The 23,338-nt window shown below is 39.1% G+C and overlaps 1 protein-coding gene across 5 annotated transcripts in view; it reads left to right on the plus strand.

Moving 5' to 3' along the window:
- The first annotated feature begins 3,350 nt into the window (after positions 1 to 3,350).
- Positions 3,351 to 23,338, plus strand: part of MAN1A2 (mannosidase alpha class 1A member 2) — a 167,487-nt gene continuing 147,499 nt past the window's right edge. Inside the window, exon 1 of one of the 5 annotated variants that reach the window (XM_036272835.1) lies at positions 3,351 to 4,177. In XM_036272835.1, the coding sequence (XP_036128728.1) occupies positions 3,876 to 4,177 (302 nt within the window). In that variant the 5' untranslated portion in view covers positions 3,351 to 3,875. Of the gene's footprint in view, positions 4,178 to 12,209; positions 12,338 to 12,636; positions 12,699 to 17,332; positions 17,357 to 23,338 lie in introns of those variants that run through there. The other 4 variants (XM_036272836.1, XM_036272837.1, XM_036272838.1 and 1 more) reach the window with 4 other exon arrangements.

Below are 23,338 nucleotides of genomic sequence, written 5' to 3' on the forward strand. Positions count from 1 at the left end.
ATTATAGCCCTGGCCAGTTTGGCTCAGTGGTTAGAGCGTCGGCCTGCGGTCCGGAGAGACCCGGGTTCGGTTCCCGCTAAGGGCATGTACCTTAGTTGCAGTTTGTCCCTGGCCCTGGTTGATCGTGCGGGTGGCAGCCACTCGATGTGTCCCTTTCATGTCGATGTTTCTCTCTCTCTCTCTCTTCCTCTCTCTCCCTCCCATTCTATCTGTACAAAAAATGGAAAAATGTCCTCGGGTGAGGATAAAAAAAAAAAATTTAATTATAAAAGTAACACAAACAGAACCCATGGGGGAAAATCATGTAATACCAACATCTTAACACAACAGCTATAGTATTTTTCAAATATCCCCTTTTGATTTTTTTATATGCACATTTTATATACCAGTAAATCATAATTAATGAATAAATCTGCAATTCCTTTAAACAAAAAACAAAACGGTACTGATTCTTTTAAAACGTAAAATTTGAGTCCTGGCCGGTTTGGCTCAGCGGTTAGAACGTCGGCCTGTGGTCCAGAGAGACCTGGGTTTGGTTCCCGCTAAGGGCCTGTACCTGGGTTGCAGTTTGTCCCCAGCCTTGGTTGGTGGTGTGGGTGGCAGCCACTCGATGTGTCCCTTTCACGTCGATGTTTCTCTCTCTCTCTTCCTCTCTCTCCCTCCCACTCTATCTGAACAAAATAATGTAAAAAATATCCTCAGGTGAGGATAAAAAACAACAAAAAACTTATTTGAGATAGACCTGGTCTCTAGAGGACAATTAACACATGCACACTCCCACTTTTTGATGCTGGTGTAGTATTATAATAAAGTAACTGATAGTGTCATCAATGGCCTTAGAATTGCAGACTGCATTTGGATATCCTGCAATAACCCCTAATTTAAATAATGATGTTTTTACTCTCCTGATGGAAAAATAAAATTTTCGAAACAGGCAAGGACAAGAAAATGGAAGGGGAACATATAAGCCTTCTCCACCCATTGATAGGTTAAGCCTGCTTAAGTCACACTTGTCAAATTAGGTGATGGCAGTTTTCATACATCTCAGTGGTTAATGATTTTGTGTCAACCTAGACAATATTTACTTTTCAAGACACATATAACTTGCTATTTCATTCAGAGGTCAGTATTTATTTTTCCTACTCTTTTTTTTTTCTTTAATGTTTTTACTGATTTTAGAGAGGGAGGGAGAGAAAGAGAAACATCATGTGATTGATCAGTTGCCTCCTATTGAACCCACAACCTAGGCATGTGCTCTGACCGGAAATGGCAACCTTTCAGTGCATCAGACGATGCTCAACCGAGTCACACTGGCCAGGGCTGTTTTCCTATTCTTTTTGTGGAAAATAATGACCCGGAAGGTAGGAAATCAAAGTGTTTTCTTTTCAGAGAGGTTCAGCATTAGAAACCTACTCATAACATGGACACATTTTATAAAGATACACTGGGAAGTGTCTTACATCTATGCTTCACAAGTGCCAACAGAAATCTTACCTTGGATTGGGCACTCTTTACTGCAGCCAGACTGGGTGAATGTTAGTGCTGGCCCCAGGGTCCATGACAATGACTTCTTTTGTCATATGGTAGGTGGTTAGATATGCAGAGCTTCTGGAAACAGTGCAGATTGGAATGCAGTTCTAATTGTGCCAATGAACATGAGGATATTTGGCTTGTTTTTCAACCTACGGCTGACTCCCCCGCCCCCCCGCCCCCCATTTAAGGATCTCCTCTCCAATTCCCAGTCATCAGTAAGGATATGTAGAGAGGATGACAATTTATCTCAATAGCAGAATAAAACACAATCTGGAATCGAGAATATATATATCACAAACAATTTTTTTTTTTTTTTTACTTAATCACGACCAGGTTCTGCTTAATACTATGGATAACAGAATCCACTCAGACTACTTTTAAGCCTGATTTTAAACAATACTGTTGTCTTTGGGGATTTTAGCACCTCCTCGTTAATACTCAGTATCCTTTCACGGGGGAGGCGGGAGGGCGTGCGGACGGCCTCGGATGACAGGAGGCCGTCCTCCAGACCCTGCACCGCGAGTCCTCGGAGGAAGCCTCATGCAAAGGGCAAGGTCGCCATTTTATTTTGAACACAGAACCTGGCACGTGGCTGGTGCTCAGTGATGATGACGCGCCTCGGGAGCCCACCTACGTGCACATGGGCTGCATGGAAGAAGTCTGGGCCTAGTCGTTGGCCCTAGGAACCACTGGCCTATACCTGGAGACAAGACTTCCACAGAGCAAGATGAAAGGTAAACCTTAGCCGTCAGAACCCTCAATTCGTTACCCTCCACTGCAGCGAAACCTCGCGACCCGAGCCTCCTCGCCCACGCCCACGCGCCGGCCCCTTGCCCCCGCTGGCGAGGCAGAGCGCTCGGCACAGGTGAAGTTAGCAGTGAGGCGCACATGGGCGGCCGTGTGCTCTCGCGCGCCCAGACGGCGGCGGCAGGGCGCTTCCGGGGGCGCGCGGGCGCTGGAGCCCGCAGCGGCGCGAGGCCGGAGCGCGGCCCGGCGGGGCGGGGGAGGGGCGGTGGCGGCGGCGGGGCCGGGAGCGTGCGCGCGCACCTCACACTCCGCCGCCCGGGGACGCCCACTCGCGAGTCCGGGCAGTCAGGCCAGTCCGCGCCCAGCCGTTCCCCCGCCCCCGTTCCGGCGTGTGCCCAACGGGTGTGGGCTCCCGGCCGTGCGGCGCTCTCCCGACCTAGAGGCAGGGGACCAGGAGCCGGTCGTAGCCCCGCACCGCGTGGACGCGCCGCCTCTCCCGCAGGCGCCGTCAGCGAGTCGCTGCGAGGGACCGGAGGCAGCACGGAGGAGGCCCTCTCGGCGGCCGGGCCGACCTCTGCCCGCCCGAGGCGCGGCTGCTCCTGCGCGCCCGGGGCCGCCGCCTCGCCAGAGCTGAGCGAGGAATGAGCAGGCGCCGGCCCCGGGCTCTCGGAGCGAGGGGCCGCGGCTCGGCTTCGCCCCACGCCGCGGAGCCGCGGGGGCTCGGTGACCAAGCGCGGGCGCGGCGGGGGCAGCGGCAGCCTCGCTCGGGGGGCAGGCGGCGGGGTTAACTCCGCCGGCCGCCGGGAGGAGGAGGAGCCGGCGGGGGCGGCCTGCGCTCCCTCCCCCCGCACACGCCGGGGCTTCTCAGTGGCCGCCGAGGAGGAAGTTCCGCTCCCTGACAGCCGTGCGGTAGCAACAGCGGCTGCGGCGGCGGCGGCCGGGAGGGCGCCGGGACTTGGGACGCGGATGCCCTCCGCGCCGGCCGTCCACTGAGAGCGGCGCAGCTGTCCCCGATCCGGGGCCGGGGCCTCAGACCTCCTGCCACTCCGCCCAGCGCCGCTGCTCCGGCTGCCCGGCGAGGTGGGCGACAGCCCTCCCTGTTGGCCAACTTCCGAGGAGACCCTGATTTTGGCACGCCGGAGGTTGAGAGAACCTGGAATCGAAGCATCAGAGGAGGTGAAGGGAACCTTCTGTAACTGCTCGGGTCTGGCCAGGCTGCCTCCGGGGGCGGGAGACCACCCTGAGCGTCCACTGGGGTGCAGAATGGAGGGACCCACCTTGCATCCTTCCTGCGGCGTTGCTTGCCTGATCCACCCTCAGGCACGAGGAGGACACTTGTAAGAACCCCAATGAGGTCCTGAAAGCCAAATGGCAAAGACGGTATCACAGGACATAAACTGGTATCGTTTTGGGGGACACATTTTTGAATGTAATTGAGCAAGCGCGAAGAGGTGCCCTATTAAAAAGCACAACAATCTACGAGGAGAAAAATTGAATTTCCCCATTTCTGCCAAGATTTTGAAAACTGTTCTATGTATTGTACGTTTGATATAAGATGAGAACTTTATAAAATATTCTGTCCAAGAGCATAAACGATGACTACCCCAGCCTTGCTGCCTCTGTCTGGACGAAGGATACCACCTCTGAACTTGGGGCCGCCTTCCTTCCCCCATCACAGAGCTACCTTGAGACTTTCTGAGAAGTTTATCCTCCTCCTTATTCTAAGTGCCTTCATTACCCTGTGTTTTGGGGCATTCTTCTTCCTGCCAGACTCTTCAAAACACAAACGCTTTGATCTTGGTTTGGAAGATGTGTTAATTCCTCATGTAGATGCCGGCAAAGGGGCTAAAAACTCTGGAGTCTTCCTGATTCATGGACCCGATGAACATGGACACAGGTTTGTTTATTTCAGATGTTCTGGTATTAACATTGGCAGAGCAAGGTACGGTTTATTGACTCAGACTTGTGTGTTTTTTTTTTAATTTTCTTTTTCGGTAAAATGTAATTTTCGCTGAGTTGTGAGACTTATTTCAAAACTGGTTAAGTAGAACCGTAGACTGAAAGGGCTCCCAGAGTCCCATTTAAAGTCCAGCTTCTTTGTTTTATATAGGAGAAACATTTGTGTCCAGAGATAACCTAAAGAAATAGTGATATATGCTGTGCCTTCATTTATTAAGAATGTGTTGCGTTCAGTCATTGTGCCACCCAGTGAAATAGATATATTGAATCCTGACAGCTTCTGTGGGTTTGTCCTCTCCCAAAGGGCTCTCATTCTCTGACTTTGTAATTAAAGCTTGGTAGTGAATCTTAGCTTTTTAGGAAGACAAACATGCGTAGAATATACCTGTCATTTCTTAACATGCAAAAATATCCTGATGTTATTTTCAGGGGATGCATTTGGGTACTCCATATGGGATCAGTTAAGTTAAAGATGTCATTGAATCTTATGTTTTCACTTTGTGAGTCTTTTAGACAAGATTTGGTTATGTTTTTAAATTTAATTTTACCCTGATATACTTTTCTTTTTTTTAAATTGAGAGGTGGAGTGTGTCAAGTAACTTAGAAGATGCTCAATTAAAGAAATGGTTCACATTCTTTCAAATCACCAACTCTGAAGTGAGCTCTTGGGAGAATTTGGTCAAATTAGGATAAAATGGGAGCTCTAGTTACAGTACCTTTAAATCATTTATGTAATTTGTATCAAAAGAAGAGTTTGGGGAAGTAGTTTACATTTCTCAAACATACAACTTTTTTTAACCTGCTAAATCTTTCCTCTTATTTCTCTGTTAAAATAATTTTTGAATATGTGATAAAAATAATATGTTTGAGTTGTTTTCAGCTAACATTAGTTTTAACTTTTTATCAAGCACAAGGTTTTTGAGAAAGCTTGAGTTCAAATGTGAACCTAAATTAAATACTTAGGAACATGCACTGTTGTAATGAGAACTGGTTTTTCCTTTTTCTCAATCTTGTTAATTATTTGCTTGCTGATTCTTTGACTTTTGGCTGAACCCTATGAAGTAGCTACTTCTATAATTGTTTCATGCCATTATTTTGTAATCAGATGAATTTGGAATTTTTGCTGTGATTGTCAACTTCTGTACTTTTTTGTATTTCTTTCTTTTATTTTGCCTTTTGCCAAAGTTCTCATCTTTTTGTGAATTAGAGACAAATCTTATGTGGTCTGTGAAATATGTTGCTGAAAAATGAACACTGAAAGTAACCATTTTCCTTGAAAATTTTATTTCCCATGGTATTTATATAAGCTATGATAAACACTTGAAAAAATATTTTTTTGAGCTCTTTGACAACCATGCATTAACATTATTTAACTCAGTCTGTCTTATACTAAGCAGTTTCCCTTACATTTTAGGTTTAAAATACATATACATATACACATATACATTTACATACATATACACATACATGACAACCTAGTTTAAAAACATTCACATGGAAAAATTCTCAGTTAAATGGAATTAAGATTTAAAATTTGAGTGAAAATACAGATATGTACATTTTATTCACATTTTAAAAAGCCTAATTGTCTTAAACAAGAATTCTGAAATTTATATAGCCTGTGAACTCATGCTTATGCATTGCCTATCCAAAACTGTTGGGTTCCTGGAGTTTGGAGTGAGAAATTGGTTATTGAATTCTGATAGCAAAGGATAATAAATGAGCCAAATCCTGAGTTTTGGGTAGTGAGAGTCTGTGTAGCTAGTGATTTCTGTGAGCATTTATTCAGATCTATTTGGTTCCTGAGTTTTGGAAAGCAAGAATTCAAATAGCGAGAGTTCAGGTAGCAAGGTATCTCTGTGCATAAATTTCTGGGTTTTATCAGTTATTTTTATATTTTCTTAGATGTTATCAGTTTTTGCTTAACCGTATCTGAAAACACAGGCTATAATGATAAGAGTTTTTGTAATTTGAGCAATGAAGTACATTTCAAATTAGAGATGATTCAAACAATAAGTTCAAAATGTGAGATATAAAATATGAAATCATTTATAAACATTGACTCATTTAAAAATAAGTCAGAAAGATAGTATTTGAACAGAATTAGTTGGTACTAAGATCATACCTAATTTGAATGTGGGTCAAAAAACCATCTTTCTTAATTTGGAAAATATAAATTGATAATTTGTGTGTGTGGAGAAAGGTTCAGGATAGAGCGATGAGGATAAGTAATGGAAAATAAATCATGGCCGTTATGTTTTATTCACAGTATTTAAGAGAGACTTTTTGAATTGACTTTACTTTATTAATGAATTAGTTTATTATAGTAGTTAAGTGCTTAAGCTCTGGAGTTAGGCAGCATGGATTCATACCCTAGTTTGTTACTGATTAGATGTATGCTCTTAAGCAACTTTTTAAACTTTATACCTAAGTTGCTTCCTCTGGATGACAATGGCATCTACTTTGCAGATTGTTATATTGAATAAGATAGTACATATAAAGCTCTTAACAAAGTTCCGAGCATTTAGTAAATGCTCAGTAAATCTTAGCTATTATTATTAATTATAGTTTTTAAAAAACTTTTTAAATCCTCACAGAGGATATGCTTATTGATTTTAGAGAGGGGTAGAGAGAGTGACATAGTGAGAGAGAGAGAGAGTGAGAGAGAAAGAAACATTGATGGAGGAGAAAGCATCGATTGGTTGTATGTGCCACACCAACTGGGGATAGAACCTGCAACCTACGTATGTGCCCTGACCGGGAATCAAACCCACAGCCTTTCAGTATATGGACAACGCTCCAGCTGAGACACACTGGCCAGGGCAATAATTATAGTTTTAATTGTGAGCCTGCTTATCTTTTTTATTTTTATTTATTTTCATCCTCATTCGAGGACATTTTTTCACTCCTTGTTCAGATAGAGTGGGAGGGAGAGAGAGGAAGAGAGAGAGAGAGAAACAGCGGCGTGAAAGGTATACATCGAGTGGCTGCCACCCACACGACCTAACCAGGGCCGGAGACAAACTGCAACCGAGGTACGTGCCCTTAGCGGGAACCGAACCCGGGTCTCTCTGGACCGCAGGCCGGTGCTCTAGCTGCTGAGCCAAACCGGCCAGGGCTGAGTCTGCTTATCTTTAAATACTATACATGTTTCTGAAAAGTTGAGTACAGATTAATATTTTAAAAGTACATCGGAACCTGTTGTCTGAAGGAACATTTTATAACCAAACTAGTTAGCAACAAATATGTATTGCATGTCTACTGTGCGTCAGGCCCTGCTTTTATGGACCATCTTGTAGGGGGGCAGGTGAGGGGCATTAAATGAATAAATTTATTTTTGAGGTGTGATGAGTTATGAAATGGTTCTCAGTACTATCAAAGCACACACACTGTGTGTTTTAGCCTGTGGAGGCCCCAGGGTGGGGGTGGGGTGGAGGTGTGGGTGGTAGTGGAATAGGGAAGGCCTCCTTGAGGAAGCAGCTTGGAAACTTAGAGCCAAGTAGGAGATCTGTGAGTGAAGTATCAATGTGGGGGAAAAGTGGTTAACGCAGAGGACACGGTGTGTGTGAGCTCTTTAAAAAAAATTGTTTTTTCTGCCCTGGCCGGTTTGGCTCAGCGGTTAGAGCGTTGGCCTGCGGTCCAGAGAGACCCGGGTTCGGTTCCCGCTAAGGGCATGTACCTCGGTTGCAGTTTGTCCCCGGCCCTGGTTGGTCGTGCGGGTGGCAGCCACTTGATGTGTCCCTTTCACGTCGATGTTTCTCTCTCTCTCTCTTCCTCTCCCTCCCGCTCTATCTGAACAAAAAAATGGAAAAATGTCCTCGGGTGAGGATAAAAAAAAAAAAATTTTTTTTCTTTATTGATAATTAGAGAGAGAGAAACATTGATGAGAGAGAACATTGATTGGCCACCTCCTGCATGCCCCCCTCTGGGGATCAGACCCACAACCTGGGTATGTGCCCTGACCAGGAATTGAACTGGCGACCTCTTAGTGCATAGGTTGACACTCAACCACTGAGCCACACTAGCCAGACTGTATGTGAGCTCTTAGGTGAAAAAGCTTGGTGTCATTGAGGATCTGAAGAATGTTCAGTATGGCTGACGTAGAGATTGCAATGTGGGGCTAGGCGAAGAAATTAGAAGGGAGATCAGATTTGGCTTCCTTATTTTTGTTCCAAAAGTTTGAGTTTTAGATGCCAGTATTCACATATAGGAGATTTCATATAAAAGTCTGAACTTCAGATCTCTCTTGAAAAATTAGAGGATATGGCAGCACCCAAGTCTCTGTATTTTCAGAGGGTAGCACCCAGCAGGATCTGGGTAGCAGCTACTATCTCTAGTGGGATACGTGCTCCTCACTTTATGCCACTCAGTTAAGTTGCCAGATAAGTAAATCTAATGAACCAATATTTAACCTGGTTGTTGTTGAGTTCAGAATCTCTACGCAGGATCCTGGAGAGTTTGTAGTTAAGTGTTTCTGTGGGAAGTCATTGAAGGGTTTTCATTAAAGCAAGAGAATGACATAGTTATTGAAAAATAAAAAATGAATCACTTTACTTGCAGTGTAAACACTGGATTGGAGAGGAGCAGGAGGAGATGTAGTGAAATCAGGAGGTTTCTAGGTCACAGAGGATATTGGCTTAGACCACATTGGTGATAGTGGAGGAGAAAAATTAGTAGAGAAAAGTGGGTGATTCAAGAACTGTTAAACTGTTAAGTTTCCCAGAAATTGGTGGTTAATTGAATATAGGGCGTGAGGTAGGAGGACGAGGGAGTCCAGGATAATTCCTGGTTTCTGGGTGATATGGCTGTGGATTGCTAAGAAATATATATTTGAATTTATATAATTGATATTACATGAATTCGAGATAAAGTATTTTCATCAGAAAACCTGTATGTTCACTTCTATTCAGTGGTTCATAAATAATTCAGAGTTTACAAACATATCTACCTTCCAAATGATAACATGAAGTGTGTAGATTGATGTTGATGATAGTCATTTTAGCATCTGTGATTTTAAAGTGACCAAAGCAGATATTGATTATAATACACGTGAATGTTGTTATAAATATATATTGGTATACATGAAATATTGTGTTCATAATTAGTGTATATAATAGACCTAATTAAAGTTTTACTTAATTTCTTAAATTTTTTGAAACTGACATTTGTTTTATATAATGGCATTATATCAATGGGCTTTGTGTTTTTTGTTTGTTTGTTTGTTTTATTTATTTATCCTCACCCAAGGAAATTTTTGCATTTATCTTCAGATAGAGTGGGAGGAAGAGAGAGAGAGAGAGAAACATTGATGTGAGAGACACATTGAGTGGCTGCCACCCACACAACCCCAACCTGGACAAACTGCAACCGAGGTATGTGCCCTTAGCAGTAACCGAACCCAGGACTCTCCAGTCTGCTGGCTGACACTAACCGCTGAACCAAACTGGCCAGGGCTGTTTGTTTTAAATAGTTATTTGAATTGCCAGTAAATTTCATCCACCAGTCAGGATTTTGTTAGTCTGAATTGACTACTTGAGAATCAGGTGTATGTTAATTTCTGATTGTTTCCTCAAACAGAAAGAACATAGGCTTAGGAGTTTGAAGGGCCTAAAGTTGCTTCTTGGTTCTGTTAACTAGCTGTGTGACATTGAACTAGACATAATTACTGTAAACCTGTGTTGGCCAATATGGTCATCATTAGTGTATGTAGCTGTTGAACTTGAAATGTGGCTAGTTCAAATTGCAGCGTGCTCTAGTGAGAGTTTCACAAATTTTTCATGTCATGATTTGTATTTTTTGCTTGGTTCAGTTTTGTCTTTGGTGCAAAAGTAGAGATTTGAAATCTCACTATAGCCCTGACTGGTTTGGCTCAGCAGTTAGAGCATCGGCCTGCGGTCCCGAGAGACCCGGGTTTGGTTCCCGCTAAGGGCATATCCCCAGCCCTAGTTGGTCGTGTGGGTGGCAGCCACTCGATGTGTCCCTTTCATGTTTCTTTCTCTCTCTCTCTCTCTCTCTCTGTCTCTCCCCCTCCCTCCCTCCCTCCCTCCCGCTCTATCTGAACAAAAAATGGAAAAATGTCCTTGGGTAAGGATAAAAAAATAAATAAATAAAATATCACTATAGTTATTTAAATTTTCTTCCTATCCTCATCTTGCCCCTCTTTCATTCTTTTATATTCCCCTTATCCTGTTCTTTATGTAGTGCTTTTTGCTCCTGTTTTGGGGAGATTATATAATTTTATCTTCTAAATCTGCTGAACTTTCCCTTGTAGTATATTTTCCCTTACTGGCTCATGGTTAGTTTTCCTAGTTCACTTTACTCAGATGCAAATAAGGTAAGGTTGGTTTATACTTGATATTTATCAACAGTCTTTGATGTAGATGTCTTTGTTGCATTTTTTGTTTTGTTTTGTTATATTTTGAGTGAATACCTTTTTCAGCTGTGTAGTTGGTCACATGATCTGTACAACTCTCTATTTTTCTTTATTCTACTGTGACGGTGGAGTCTTTCATCCTCTTAGTTGTTTCGGTGATGCAATAAATGTTGTGTCATCCTCAAATTCAGAGTACAATTGGCAGCATGGACAGCTGCTGAGATTTCTTTTGTCTTTGTCTCTTATCACCTAGAATACAGTTTTTCATTCTGCTTCCCATGCACTTATTTTCCCTGTTTCCAGGAGTTGCTCCCATAGGAACTAGTTAGATAATGAGGTAAGTATTGGGAAGAGACTGGGGAAAGGCAAGTGGAACAGTACTTGGGCTTCATGGCAGTCTCTGTCCCATTTTCTCACTGGGACAGACCCTTGGCCTCTGAGATAAGTTCAGTTGGGATAGGGCAATATTTTGGCATTTTTTGTTTGTTTGTTTCATGAGGTAAGGCTTGATGCTCTGTATATTCTAGGTATGGTTATAAGTTAGTAAACAGTTCTTTCAGATTCTGACATGATAGCTCTTATTTCTTTGACAGTCTGCGTTTTTATCATTTTTTTCATCTTTTTGGAGAGTATTAATAGTGATTTGGAAGAGGCTGTATTTTGGGGCTGCTCACCAGATGACATTTTGATAGTCTTCTTTAAAATCTAATTTTGATCCTAAGCACAGTGACTGTGTCTTTGCTATTTTTTAATTCAGCATTATAAAATCACTAAACATATCAGTATGTTTTCATTCTTCTCAGAAATGAATAAAGTATTAGTATGGTATGGTCAAAATGCAGAATGCCAAGGTATAAGTCCTAATTTTTATGTTGATCAATAAGTATTTGAAGTTCCAGGAAATGACATACTATCCAGTGCCCCCACAAGTTAAATGTTAATAGGTGAACAGTATTTATTGGATGAAGTCACCATACTGTTGTCTGTCCATGAGTCTTTCTTTTTTCTTTTTCTTTGCTTAATTCCTTCACCCTTCTCACCCAGCCCCCAATCCCCTCCCCTCTGACAACTGTCAGTCTGTTCCCTGTCCATGAATCTGTCACCACTTTGTTAGTTTATTTTGTTCATTAGATTCCACATATAAGTGAAATCATATAATACTTGTCTTTCTCTGTCTTATTTCACTTAGCATAGTGTAGAATTGTTTACCTGAAACCTATATAATTTTATTAACCAATGTCACCCCAATAAATTCAATAAAAAATAAAATTTGATGTTATTTTTTTTATCTTTATTGTAAAGCCATGCTTGAAATTACTTTGAGTGATAAGCATTTAATCTTATTTTCTAATAGTGTTCTCTGATCTACATGGTTCTTATTAATATTAATTTACCCATTAACAGCTGAGATTGCCCAGATTCACAGATAGATTTATTCCCTTACCTCTCCTGCCTCTAGGTAGCCCTTTTCCTATGTACTTTTATCTTTCTCGTGTATTGTCTTTGATTGCAGATTTACAGTCATTTGCTTACTTACCTGTCTCTCCCAATAGAACATGGGCTCCTTGAGGACAAATGACTGTCTTTTATTTGTCTTTATAGCTCCAGTTCTTGAAATGTCCTTAGTAGAAGTGTATACCTATTGAATAAATGTTGTCCATGGCAAGGTGGCAAGTTCCAGAAGAGAAGGTATAAACAGAATGCAAGGAAGAATTGAGAGAGAAGGTACTAAAGTAGGAGGAAAGATGTCTTAAAGTTATAAAGGCCCTTTATAACAAGTAATTAAAAAAACTAGGGAATCATTTGTATTGACCCTATCTAGAACATACTTATTCCTATAAATGTATCTAAGGTATTTTGTATGCCCTCCCATTGAATTTATCCTTGTTTAAGAAAAAAGGGAAGAAAACAATAAAGAGTATGTGATAAGTGTTTTCACATATTTAACCTTTAGACTTCATATCAGACCTCTAACTTAGGTATTACTAATCTAATTTTTACAAATATAGATACCATGAAACTTGGGTCATGCTGCAAGTTCCAAAGTTGGCACTGCAGAAGACAAATGTCTGTTCAGTAGTACAAGGTAAACATTCATGTAATTGATCAACTGGGCAAATGTAGTATTGTTTGAAAAATTTTATGAAGATATTTGGGCCTGACTCTACATATTCGTTGGCAGGGAATATCATTTTTCTTTCATTTTCAATAATTGTGCAAATTCAGTCATAAAAGTTCATCTTGATTGCCATGGAATTTTTGTTGGAACATTTTTCTTTTTAGAGCATGGCTGTCATGAAGAATGCACTGGGGATTTATTTGCTGATTGGGTTTTAGGAATTATTTTAAAGAAAAATCTTCAGATGGCATTCATTCCAATGATCTATCTTGGAATTTTATGTAGTCCAGTAGGAAAGCACCATCGTATATTTAAAAGATCACTGGGCTCAGTGTTAAGAAATAGAGGCTCTAGTTTGAGCATTGTCCTTACTTGTTGGAGTGTATTTAGATAAGTTATTAACGTCTCTGTGCCTTATTTATAAAATGAGGAAATTGATTGAATCTTTAAAGATTCATTCCAGCTCATACGTATGAAATAAGGGTAATTTTATGAAGTAGGGAACTGAACAATGTGCAGTAATTTAGTTCAAGACATCACAAATACTGTGAAAATAAAATATATTCTAAATAAAATTAGTGCCACTTTTACATATAAAAATAAGATTTAAAAATCGTTTTATAAATGACTATATTTCATTAAGTTCCCCCCTTGTCCATGGTTTTGCTTTTCGTGGTTTCAATTCTCTTGGTCAGAAAATATTAAATGGGACGTTTCAGAAATAAACAATTCATAAGTTTTAAATTGTGTGTTGTTCTGAGTATCAGGATGAAATCTCATTCCATTGCACTCTGTCCCTACTGGGAAGTGAATCATCCCTTTGTCCAGTGTATCCACACTGTATACACTACCTGTTTTTTAGTCACTTAGTAGCCCTGTCAGCTATCAGATCCACTGTCCTGGCAGTGCAGTGTTTGTGTTCAAGTCACCCTATTTTACATAATAATGGCCCCAAAGCAAAAGTTGTGATTCTGACAATTTGGATATGTCAAAGAGAAGCCATAACATGCCTTCTTTAAGTGAAAAGATATGTATGTATAGGAAAAATGTATATAGGGTTCAGTACTATCCACAGTTTCAGGCATCCACCGAGGGTCTTGGAATGTATCCCTTGTGGATAAGGAGACTGTATATGATTATATAATGAAATCTGTACCCATTTAAAAAGTAAATGAATGAAATGCTGTTTTATACATTCTTGTTTTTCATTACTTTAAAAGTAAAATTTATTGAACATTTTATATACAAGCCTGAAGGTAATAGATATATTTACAAAAGTATTTTCAAGTGTAATTTTTGAGCCTGGTTAACATTTACATCTCCTAATTATCTAAGACTTTAGATAGATTTTGTGAAAAACAAGTCCTTTAGTAATTCAAGCCTCAGACCTTGTGAAATTTTCTTTGATTTAAGACTGTAATTTTCTAACCTTAATATTAAGAGATGCCTTTGAAAGTGTCTATTCTCTTTTGTTCTTCATATCTTAACAAGAACTTTAAGGACAAGTTACATAGTTTTAAAAAAAGGATATGAAGTAATCTGGAGACTACAAAGAGCAATGTTGTTTTCTTATATTTTTGACGTTTACATATTTATGAAATCAACCTCTGTTACTTATACAGATCTCTTGGTGTCTCCTTAGTGATATTGCTGTAAAAAATATTGGTCGCAGTTATTCAGCAAATGTTTTAAATATTTAAAAAATATTTTTTAAATTCAGTTTTTTTTCTTTATTGTTTTTAGAGAGGAAGGGAAAGGGAGAGAGAGAAACATCGATGAGTGAGAACATTGATTGGCCACTTCCTGCACGCCCTCCACCGGGATTTTGGCTCACAACCCTGGCATGTACCCTGACCAGGAATCAAACCAGCGACCTCTTGGTGCATGAGTTGACATTCAACCACTGAGTCACACTGGCTGGGCCAGCAAATGTTTGAGTAGTTTTGTGCTAAGCATTATACTGAGTATTGGGGATTATTGGAGAATAATGTAGAAGAATAATTTTGACTCAGACACTACTGAAACATTTAAGTCTTAGGTTCAAATCTCAACATCATTTTTATTTTTATTTATTTTATTTTATTTTATTTTTTTTTTTTTATCCTCACCTGAGGACATTTTTTCATTTTCTTTGTTCAGATAGAGAGGGAGGGAAAGAGAGGGAGGGAGAGAGAGAAACATCGATGTGAAAGAGACACATCGAGTGGTTGCCACTGCACGACCCAACTGGTGCTGGGGACAAACTGCAACCGAGGTACGTGCTCTTAGCGGGAACCCAACCCCGGTCTTTCTGGACTGCAGGCCAATGCTCCAACCACTGAGCCAAACTGGCCAGGGCTCAACATCATTTTTAAAGTATATTATTATCTTTGGAGTCAGATTCTAAGGCTTCCTAAAGATACATTTTCACTTAGGTGAGGCTCTGGTGCATGCATTTAGGTCATTGGCATTTTTCAAGAGTTTGGATAAGTTATTCTTTCCTCCTTTTTCTTCCCCCTAATATGCATTTATGTCATTAATTTATGCATTTCTGGCACATGGACTAGGTTATCTGGATATAAGGTGCAATATTCCTGCAGCTTTTTAAAATAAGGAACCAGCATCTGAAAAAAATATGCTAATCATTGTGCTAAATTGAGATCCAGCACAATTCTATACATTTATGTATCTAAAACTATCTATATATAGCTATATGGTTATATTTGTTAAGTTTATTTATAAAGTTATGTGCATACATGATCTCTTGAATTACTTGGCAGTAAGGTAGCATCTGATACGAAGTTCGTATCTGTTTGGTGTATATCTTCTATGTATATTATAATAAATGTGAATTATTTTTCTTTTAATTTGTGATGCCATTATAAAACATTTCCTTTTTCATGACCTAGAGTTTTTACCCTGTTCTTAAAAATATTGGTAATACCTAGGGTGTGGTGAATAGTGAGTAGCTGGTTCATCTTGTGCTTGCATTGTTGGTGTAAGTCTAAATTAATAGAATTTTAGTGAAGAATAATTTAGTAATATCAACTAATTTAAAGTACATATTCTTTGATCTAGCAATTCTTCTGAGAACTTATTCTTGGTAAATCTTCACATCAGTGTACAAAAGTAATGTTCAAGAATGTCCCCTGAAGACAAAACATGACATATTATAAATGATCCAAATGTCTGTCAACAGGGTATTAGTTAAATAAATGATAATATATCACTATACATACAAAGTTCTTTTCTTTTTTAACCCCCTATGGATTATTCTGGTTATTCCCAAAAGCACCATACTATTTTAATTTCATAAGTTTTATAATAGTTTTGATATCTGGTATAGCTTCTCTGTACCATTCTTGTTTTTTAAAAAGTTATAAGTATACATAAAACTCTTAACAGATATTATTGTCACTGTACCCACTATTTCATATCTTCAGTTTTAGCTGAAGATTACGCTTCTTGAGGTAAATCTCTGAGTTGGACATTATCATTTTTAGTACATGGTTTTATATTTCTACAGCATATATATTGATATAAATTACACAAATATATATTGTTTTGCATGTTCTTAAACATATAATTCTGCAAGTTTTTCTTTTTTGCTCAATTTTTAGAAATATGTATGTTGATATATTGGGCTGTGGTTCAGTTCTTTTATCCACTGTAGATATATATGATTAAACCTCAAATTATTTATACATTCCCATATTGATACGTTTTTAGGTTAAGTCTAGATTTTTGCTGCAAAAACTTGTACTTATGTTCTTGGGCATTTATATTTTTCCTCTAAGGTAAAAGCTTAGTAATAGAACTATTAAGTTGTAAAGTATGTGAATTGTTGACTCTAAATTTTGTTACTCAATTAGCCTTTACAGAAGTACCAATTTACACTCACACCTGCATTTTTGCAAACCATGATATTGCGTATTTGAAAAAATCTTTACCGCCTTGGCCGGTTTGGCTCAGCGGTTAGAGCATCAGCCTGTGGACCAGAGAGACCGGGGTTCAGTTCTTGGGAAGGGGAATAAATGTTGCAGTTTGTCCCTGGCCCCTGTTGGAGTCATGTGGGTGGCAACCATTCGATGTGTCTCTCTCACATGGATGTTTCTCTCTCTCTCTCTCTTTCCTCTCTCCCTCCCGCTCTATCTGAAATAAAAAATCTTTACCAATCTGATGCCAATTTCAGTTTTTATTTCTCTTATTACTAGGGAGGTGGAATATTTTAAAAATCATTTATTGGTTGCCCTGACTGGTTTGGTTCAGTGGTTAGATTTTCGCCCGTGGACCAGAGAGTCCCAGGTTTGGGTCTCTCTAAAGGCACGTACCTCGGTTGCAGTTTGTCCCCAGCCCCATGGGGTTGTGTGGGTGGCAACCACTAGATGTGTCTCTCTCACATCGATGTTTCTCTCTCTCTTCCTCCCTCTCTCCTTCCCACTCTATTTGAAGATAATATAAAAATGTCCTCCGGTGAGGATAAAAAGCAAAACAAAACATTTATTGGTTGTTTGGGTTTCTTAACCTTTGAGTTGCTCACTCATATTTTTTTGCCAATTTTTCTTACGGCTTGTTCTCCTTTTTAAAATTTATTTGTAGGGCCCTGGCTGGTTTGGCTCAGCAGTAGAGCGTCAGCCCGTGAACCAGTGAGTTGCAGATTTGATTCCGGTCAAGGGCAGTTCGTCCCCGGTCCAGGGTTGCGGTTCGTCCCCGGTCCAGGTCCAGGTCCAGGTCCAGGTCCAGGTCCCGGTCCAGGTCTTGGTCCTGGTCCAGGTCATGCGGGAGGCAACCAGTTGATGTTTCTGTCTCTCTCCTTTTTTCTCCCTCTCTCTCCCTCCCACTCTATCTGAAGATAAATAGAAAAATATCCTCCTGTGACGATTAAAAAAATAAAAAATAAATAAAATGTATTTGTAGGAATTATTTATACATACTGATGAGTTCTTATGTAGATGCATTTCATTACATGTATCTTCTTGTAGTCAGTGTCCTATTTTTATACTGTTTATGGTGTCTTTAGTTTTACAGAAGTGTTACATTTTAATGTAATTGAAATTGTCAGTGTTTTCCTTAATGGTATTGCTTTTGGATTTTGCTTAGGGAATGCTTTTCTACCCTGAAGTTTTAGTTTCCTTATTTTCAATTTTGGTAGTTTTAAAGTTTTGTTTTTAACATCCAGGGATTTAATCATCTATTTATTTATTTTTTAGTTTTCACCTGAGGATATTTTTTCAAATATCTTCAGACAGAGTAGGAGGGAAGGAGAGAGAGAGAGAGAGAGAGAGAAAGAGAGAGAGAGAGAGAGAGAGAGAGAGAAACATCGATGTGAGAGGGACACAGGTTGGTTGCCTCCTGCACGACCCCAACCAGGGCTGGGAACCAAGGTACGTGCCCTTGGCTGGAATTGAACCTGTGACTCTTTGGTCTGTGGGCTGATGCTCTAATTACTGAGCCAAATTGGCCAGGGCTTAGCTTGGATTTTTAATTTTTGTGTATGATGAAGTTGGGATTGAATTTATATTTTTCCATATGTGTGTTCAGTTGTCCCTGTGCTACTTATGGAAAAGTCTATTCTTTCCCATGGATTTCTAGTGCCATTTCTGCTGTATAACAATTTTTTGTATTTTCATAGGTTTGGTTCTGGGTTCATTATGTCCTTTTGTGTATTTCTGTTGGATTAGCATAGCATGCTGTTTTAATAATAAGTGTTTAGTAATGCTATGCACTGAATGTTTATGGCCTCCCAAAATTTATGTGTTGAAATTCTGGTCCTCAGTGTCATGGTGTCAAGAAATGGGGCCTTTGGGAGGTAATATTGCTGTAATTAAGAATGGGACTGGTGCACTTATAAAAAGATATAAGAGAATTTGCTTTCTCTCTCTCTACTCTTTACTCCATGTGAGAAGTTGACAGTCTGTATCTCAGGAGAGGGTTATCACCAGAATCTGACCATACTGGCACCCTGATCTCAGACTTCCAGAAGTCCAGATCTCCAGAATTGTGAGAAATAAATTATTATTGTTTATAAGCCACTCAGTCTATGTATGGTACTTTGTTATAGAGCACAAAGTGACTAAGACAGCTAGAGTGGATTTTTCTACCTTATTTTTAAAATTGTGTTTGCCCCTCTTGATTTTAAGCTCTTTCCATAAGTATTTTTTTAATTGTGGTAAACTGGCCTAACATAAAATTAGCCATTTTAAAGTGAACACTTTAGTAGCATTTAATACAATGTTGTGCAACCATCACTTCTATCTAGTTCCAAAACATTTTCATTTCCCAAAAGGAATCTCCATACTCATTGAGCAATTATTCCCCATTTCCTACTCCTTTCCAGTGCTTAGCAAACAACTAGTCTGCTTTCTGTCTCTAAGGATTTACATTTTTTGGTAACTATTATTACCTATTTTGTTAAGTATGTCCCATAAATGGAATCATGCTGCATCAGACCTTTTGTGTCTGACTTCTTTCACTTAGCATAATGGGACACATAAAGTACTTAATTCTTTTTTATGGCTGAATAATATTTCATTGTTTGTATATACAGTGGAACCTTGGTTCTTGAACTTAATTCATTCCAGAAAACTGTTTGAGAAGTGATTTGTTCGAAAATCGAATAATTTTTTTTTTCCATTAGAAATAATGTAAATTTGCTCTGGCCAGTTTGGCTCAGCAATTAGAGCGTCGGCCCGCAGACCAGAAAGTCCTGGGTTTGGTTCCTGCTAAGGGCATGTGCCTCAGTTGCAGTTTGTCCCTGGCCCTGGTTGGGGTTGTGTGGGTGGCAACCAGTCGATGTGTCTCTCTCACATTGATATCTCCCTCCCTCCCTCCCTCCCTCCCTCCCTCCCTCCCTCCCTCCCTCCTGCTTTGTCTAAAGATAAATGCAAAAATGTCCTTGGGTGAGGATGAAAAAAAAAAGTAAAATGTAAATTCATTCCACCCCCCCCCCCCCCCGAGATTCCCTGTTTTAACCTATTTTTTTTTTTTTTTTTTGTAAATCCTCACTTGAGGATATTTTTTCATCGATTTTTTTTTTTTTTTTTTTTTTGAGAGCATGGAAGGGAGGGGAGGGGGGAGGGAAAGAGAGAGAGAAACATAGATATGAGAGGGGAGGGGACACATCAATTGCCTGCCTCACTACTGCACGACCCTGACTGGGGCCAAGGATAGAACTTGGAACCCTTTGTTTGGTTTGTGGGCTGTCATTCTAACCACTGAGCAAAACTGGTCAGGGCTTAACCTTTCTTATATACAGTACTTGTCTGAGGTACTGTTTAATCTGTAAATAAACACTTTGCAATTATTTTTTTAAGCTCTTCTGTTCTCACAACTTTCCTTTGCACTTTGCTTCTGTGACTAACCTTCTTAGGACCCATGGTGACTTACTGTACATATTTAATAATAATAAGCAGCAACAAAAGCCAAAAAACCTTGAAAATATTCACAGCAAAATTTCCTGAGATGTTAGCAATGTGAGGTTTAGTGGTAAACTGACTCATACTCACGCATTCTCTCCTTTGTTTCTTGCCTGGGAGACGCATGACTGATCATACAAGTATAACCGTGAAAGGGTTGTTGGGTGCAGAACTGAAGTTCTGTGTGACAACTGAGACATTTTTCTGCAAACAACTTGGTTGAGAACTGATTGAGGTGGAAGATGTTGGAGAACCAAGGTTTGACTTGTTCATGCATTCATTTGGTGATGGACATTTGAATTGTTTCCACCTTTGGCCATTGTTAATAGTGTAGCTTTAACATGTGTGTGAAATCTATTTGAGGACCTATTATCAGTTCTCTTCAGTAGCTGAATCATTTCACATTTTCATCAGCAGTGTCTAAAGGTTCCAATTTCTCTACATTTTTGTCAGCACTTTAAAAAAATTGTATCTGTTCTAGTGTATGTGAAGAATAGTAGCGTATGGTTTTGATTTGCCTTTTCCTAATGACTAAAGATGTTGAAAAGTTTTCATGTGCTTGTTGGCCATTTGTATATCTGTTTTGGATAAATATCTATCCAATTCCTTTGTCCAATTTTAAAATTGGGTGGTTTGTATTTTTGTTGTTAAGTTGTAGAATCTCTTTATATCTTCTGAATACTAAACCCTTATCAGATACATGATTTGCAAATATCTTCTTTTCTGTAGGTTATCTTTCACTTTTTTTGTTGTTGTTGTTGTTAATCCTCACCCAAGGATATTTTCCCATTGATTTTTTTTTTTTTTTTTAGATAGAGTGGAAGGGAGGGAAGGAGAGAGAGGGAGAGGGAGAAACATTGATGTGAGAAAGACACAAATTGGTTACCGCCCGAATGACCCCAACTGGGGCTGGGGATTGAACCTGCAACGCAGGTATGTGCCCTTAACTGGGAATCAAACCCTTGACTCTTCAGTTCACAGGCCAATGGTCTAACCACTGAGCAAAACCATCTAGGGTGTCTTTCACTTTTTTGATAACATCCCTTGATGCAAAAAGTTTTCAATTTTGATGAAGCCCAACTTATTTTCTTTCGTCGTTTATGCTTTTGACATATTTAAGAATCCACTGCCAAACCAAGGTCATGAAGATTTACTCCTATTTTTTAAAAGACTTCAATGATTTTAACTTTTATATTTAGGTTGTGGAGCCATTTTAAGTTTTTTTAACTGGTGTGAGATGGGGGTCCGACTCCATCCATTATTTTGTATGTGACCCTCTGGTTGGTAGCATCATCATTTGTTGAAGAGACTATTTTTACCCCATTGAATAATACTGGCATCTTTGTTGAAGATCACTTGGCTATACATGTATGAGTTTATTCTAGATTCTCAATTCTATTCTTTTCATTTATATATGTTTATCTTTATGCTGGTATCACATTGTTTTGGTTACTGTAGTTTTGTAGCAAGTTTAGAAATTGGAAGTGTGAGCACTCCAACATTGTTATTTATTTATTTTTCTGGTATTGTTTGGACTATTTGAGACCACTTGCAATTCCTTACAAATTTGAGGATCAGCTTTTCAGTTTCTGTTGGAAAACAGTTGTTGAAATTTTGATAGGGATTGCATTCAGTCTGCAAATCACTTTGGGTATTATTGTCATCTTAACATTAATAACTCTTCCAGTCCATAACCACAGGATATCTTAACATTAAGTCTTCCTTAATTTCAGCAGTGTTTGTAGTTTTTAGTGTACAAGTGTTTCAATTTTTTGTTAAAGTTACTTCTAGGTATTTAATTATTTTGTGTGTTATTGTGAATGGAATTGTTTTCTTAATTTTTAACTTTTAATTTTTGATGTGTAGAAACACAAGTGATTTTTGCACATTGATCTTGTACCCTCAACTTTACTGAATTCATTTATTAGCTCTAGTAGTCATTTTTGTGGATTGTTGAGGATTTTCTGTTTATATAGATGGTGTCATTTATGAATAGAGATAATTTTACTTCTCCATTTTCAATTTGGATGCCTTTTATTTCTTTTTCTTGCCTTATTGCACTGGCTAGAACTGACAGTACAATGTTGAATAGCAGTGGTAAAAGGGGCATCTTTGCCATATTATTGACCTTAGGGGGAAGATTTAATGTTTCACCTTTGAGTATGATGTTACCTCTGGGTTGTTTTTTTTTATAAATGCCTTCTATCATGTTGAGGAAATTCTTTTCTATTTGTAGTTTGCTGAGTATGTTTATCATGGAAGGGTGTTGGATTTTTCCAAATGTTTTTTCTGCATTGGATGAGATGTTATGTATTTCATTCCTTTTGTTCTATTAATGTGGTTTGCTACATTGATTGATTTTCTTACATTGATTGATTTTCTTTGAACCACCTTTGCATTTCTGGGATAAAATTCACTTGCTTATGGTGTAATCATCTTTGTATGCTGTTGGAATCAGTTTGCTAGTATTTTGTTGAGGTTTTTACATCTGTATTTGTAAAGGATATTGGTCAGTAGTTTTACTGTAGTGTTTTTGTCTGGCTTTGATATCAGGGCAATACTGGCTTCTTGCAATGAGTTAGGAAGTGTTCCCTCCTCTTCTGTATTTTGGAAGAGTTTGAGTAGAATTGGTGTTCTTTAAATGTGGTAGAATTTACCTGAGAAACCATGTGGTCCTGGGCTTTTCTTTGTTGGAAGCTTTTGATTCCTGACTCAAGTTCTTTACCTGTTTCTATTTCTTCTTGATTCAGTTTTCATAGTTGGTTTGTTTCTAGGAATGTGTCCAGTTTTATCTAGGTTATATAATTTGTTCTTGTACAATTTATAGTATTCTCTTTTTTATTTCTGTAATGTCAGTAGTAATGTCCCCATTCTTATTTTTATTTGTTACTTGCATCATCTCTGTTATTTTTTTATTTTTTATTTAGCTAAAGGTAAAATTTGTCAATCTTTTCAAAGAACCAACTTTTGGTTTTGTTAGCTTTCTTTATTGTTTTTTCTATTTTGTTTATCTCTAATCTTTATTGTTTTTTTACCTTCTGCTAGCTATGGGATTTTTTTTTTCTCTTTTTCTAGTTCCTTAAGTTTTTTGTTTTTGTTTTTATTTTTAGAGAGAGAGGAAGGGAGAGGGAGAGAGAGATAGAAACATTGATGAGAGAGAATATCGATTGGCCACCTCCTGCATTCTCCCCATTGGGGATTTGGCCCACAGTC

The sequence above is a fragment of the Molossus molossus genome, unplaced genomic scaffold (genome assembly GCF_014108415.1).
Source record: "Molossus molossus isolate mMolMol1 unplaced genomic scaffold, mMolMol1.p scaffold_m16_p_20, whole genome shotgun sequence".
Lineage (NCBI taxonomy): Eukaryota > Metazoa > Chordata > Mammalia > Chiroptera > Molossidae > Molossus > Molossus molossus.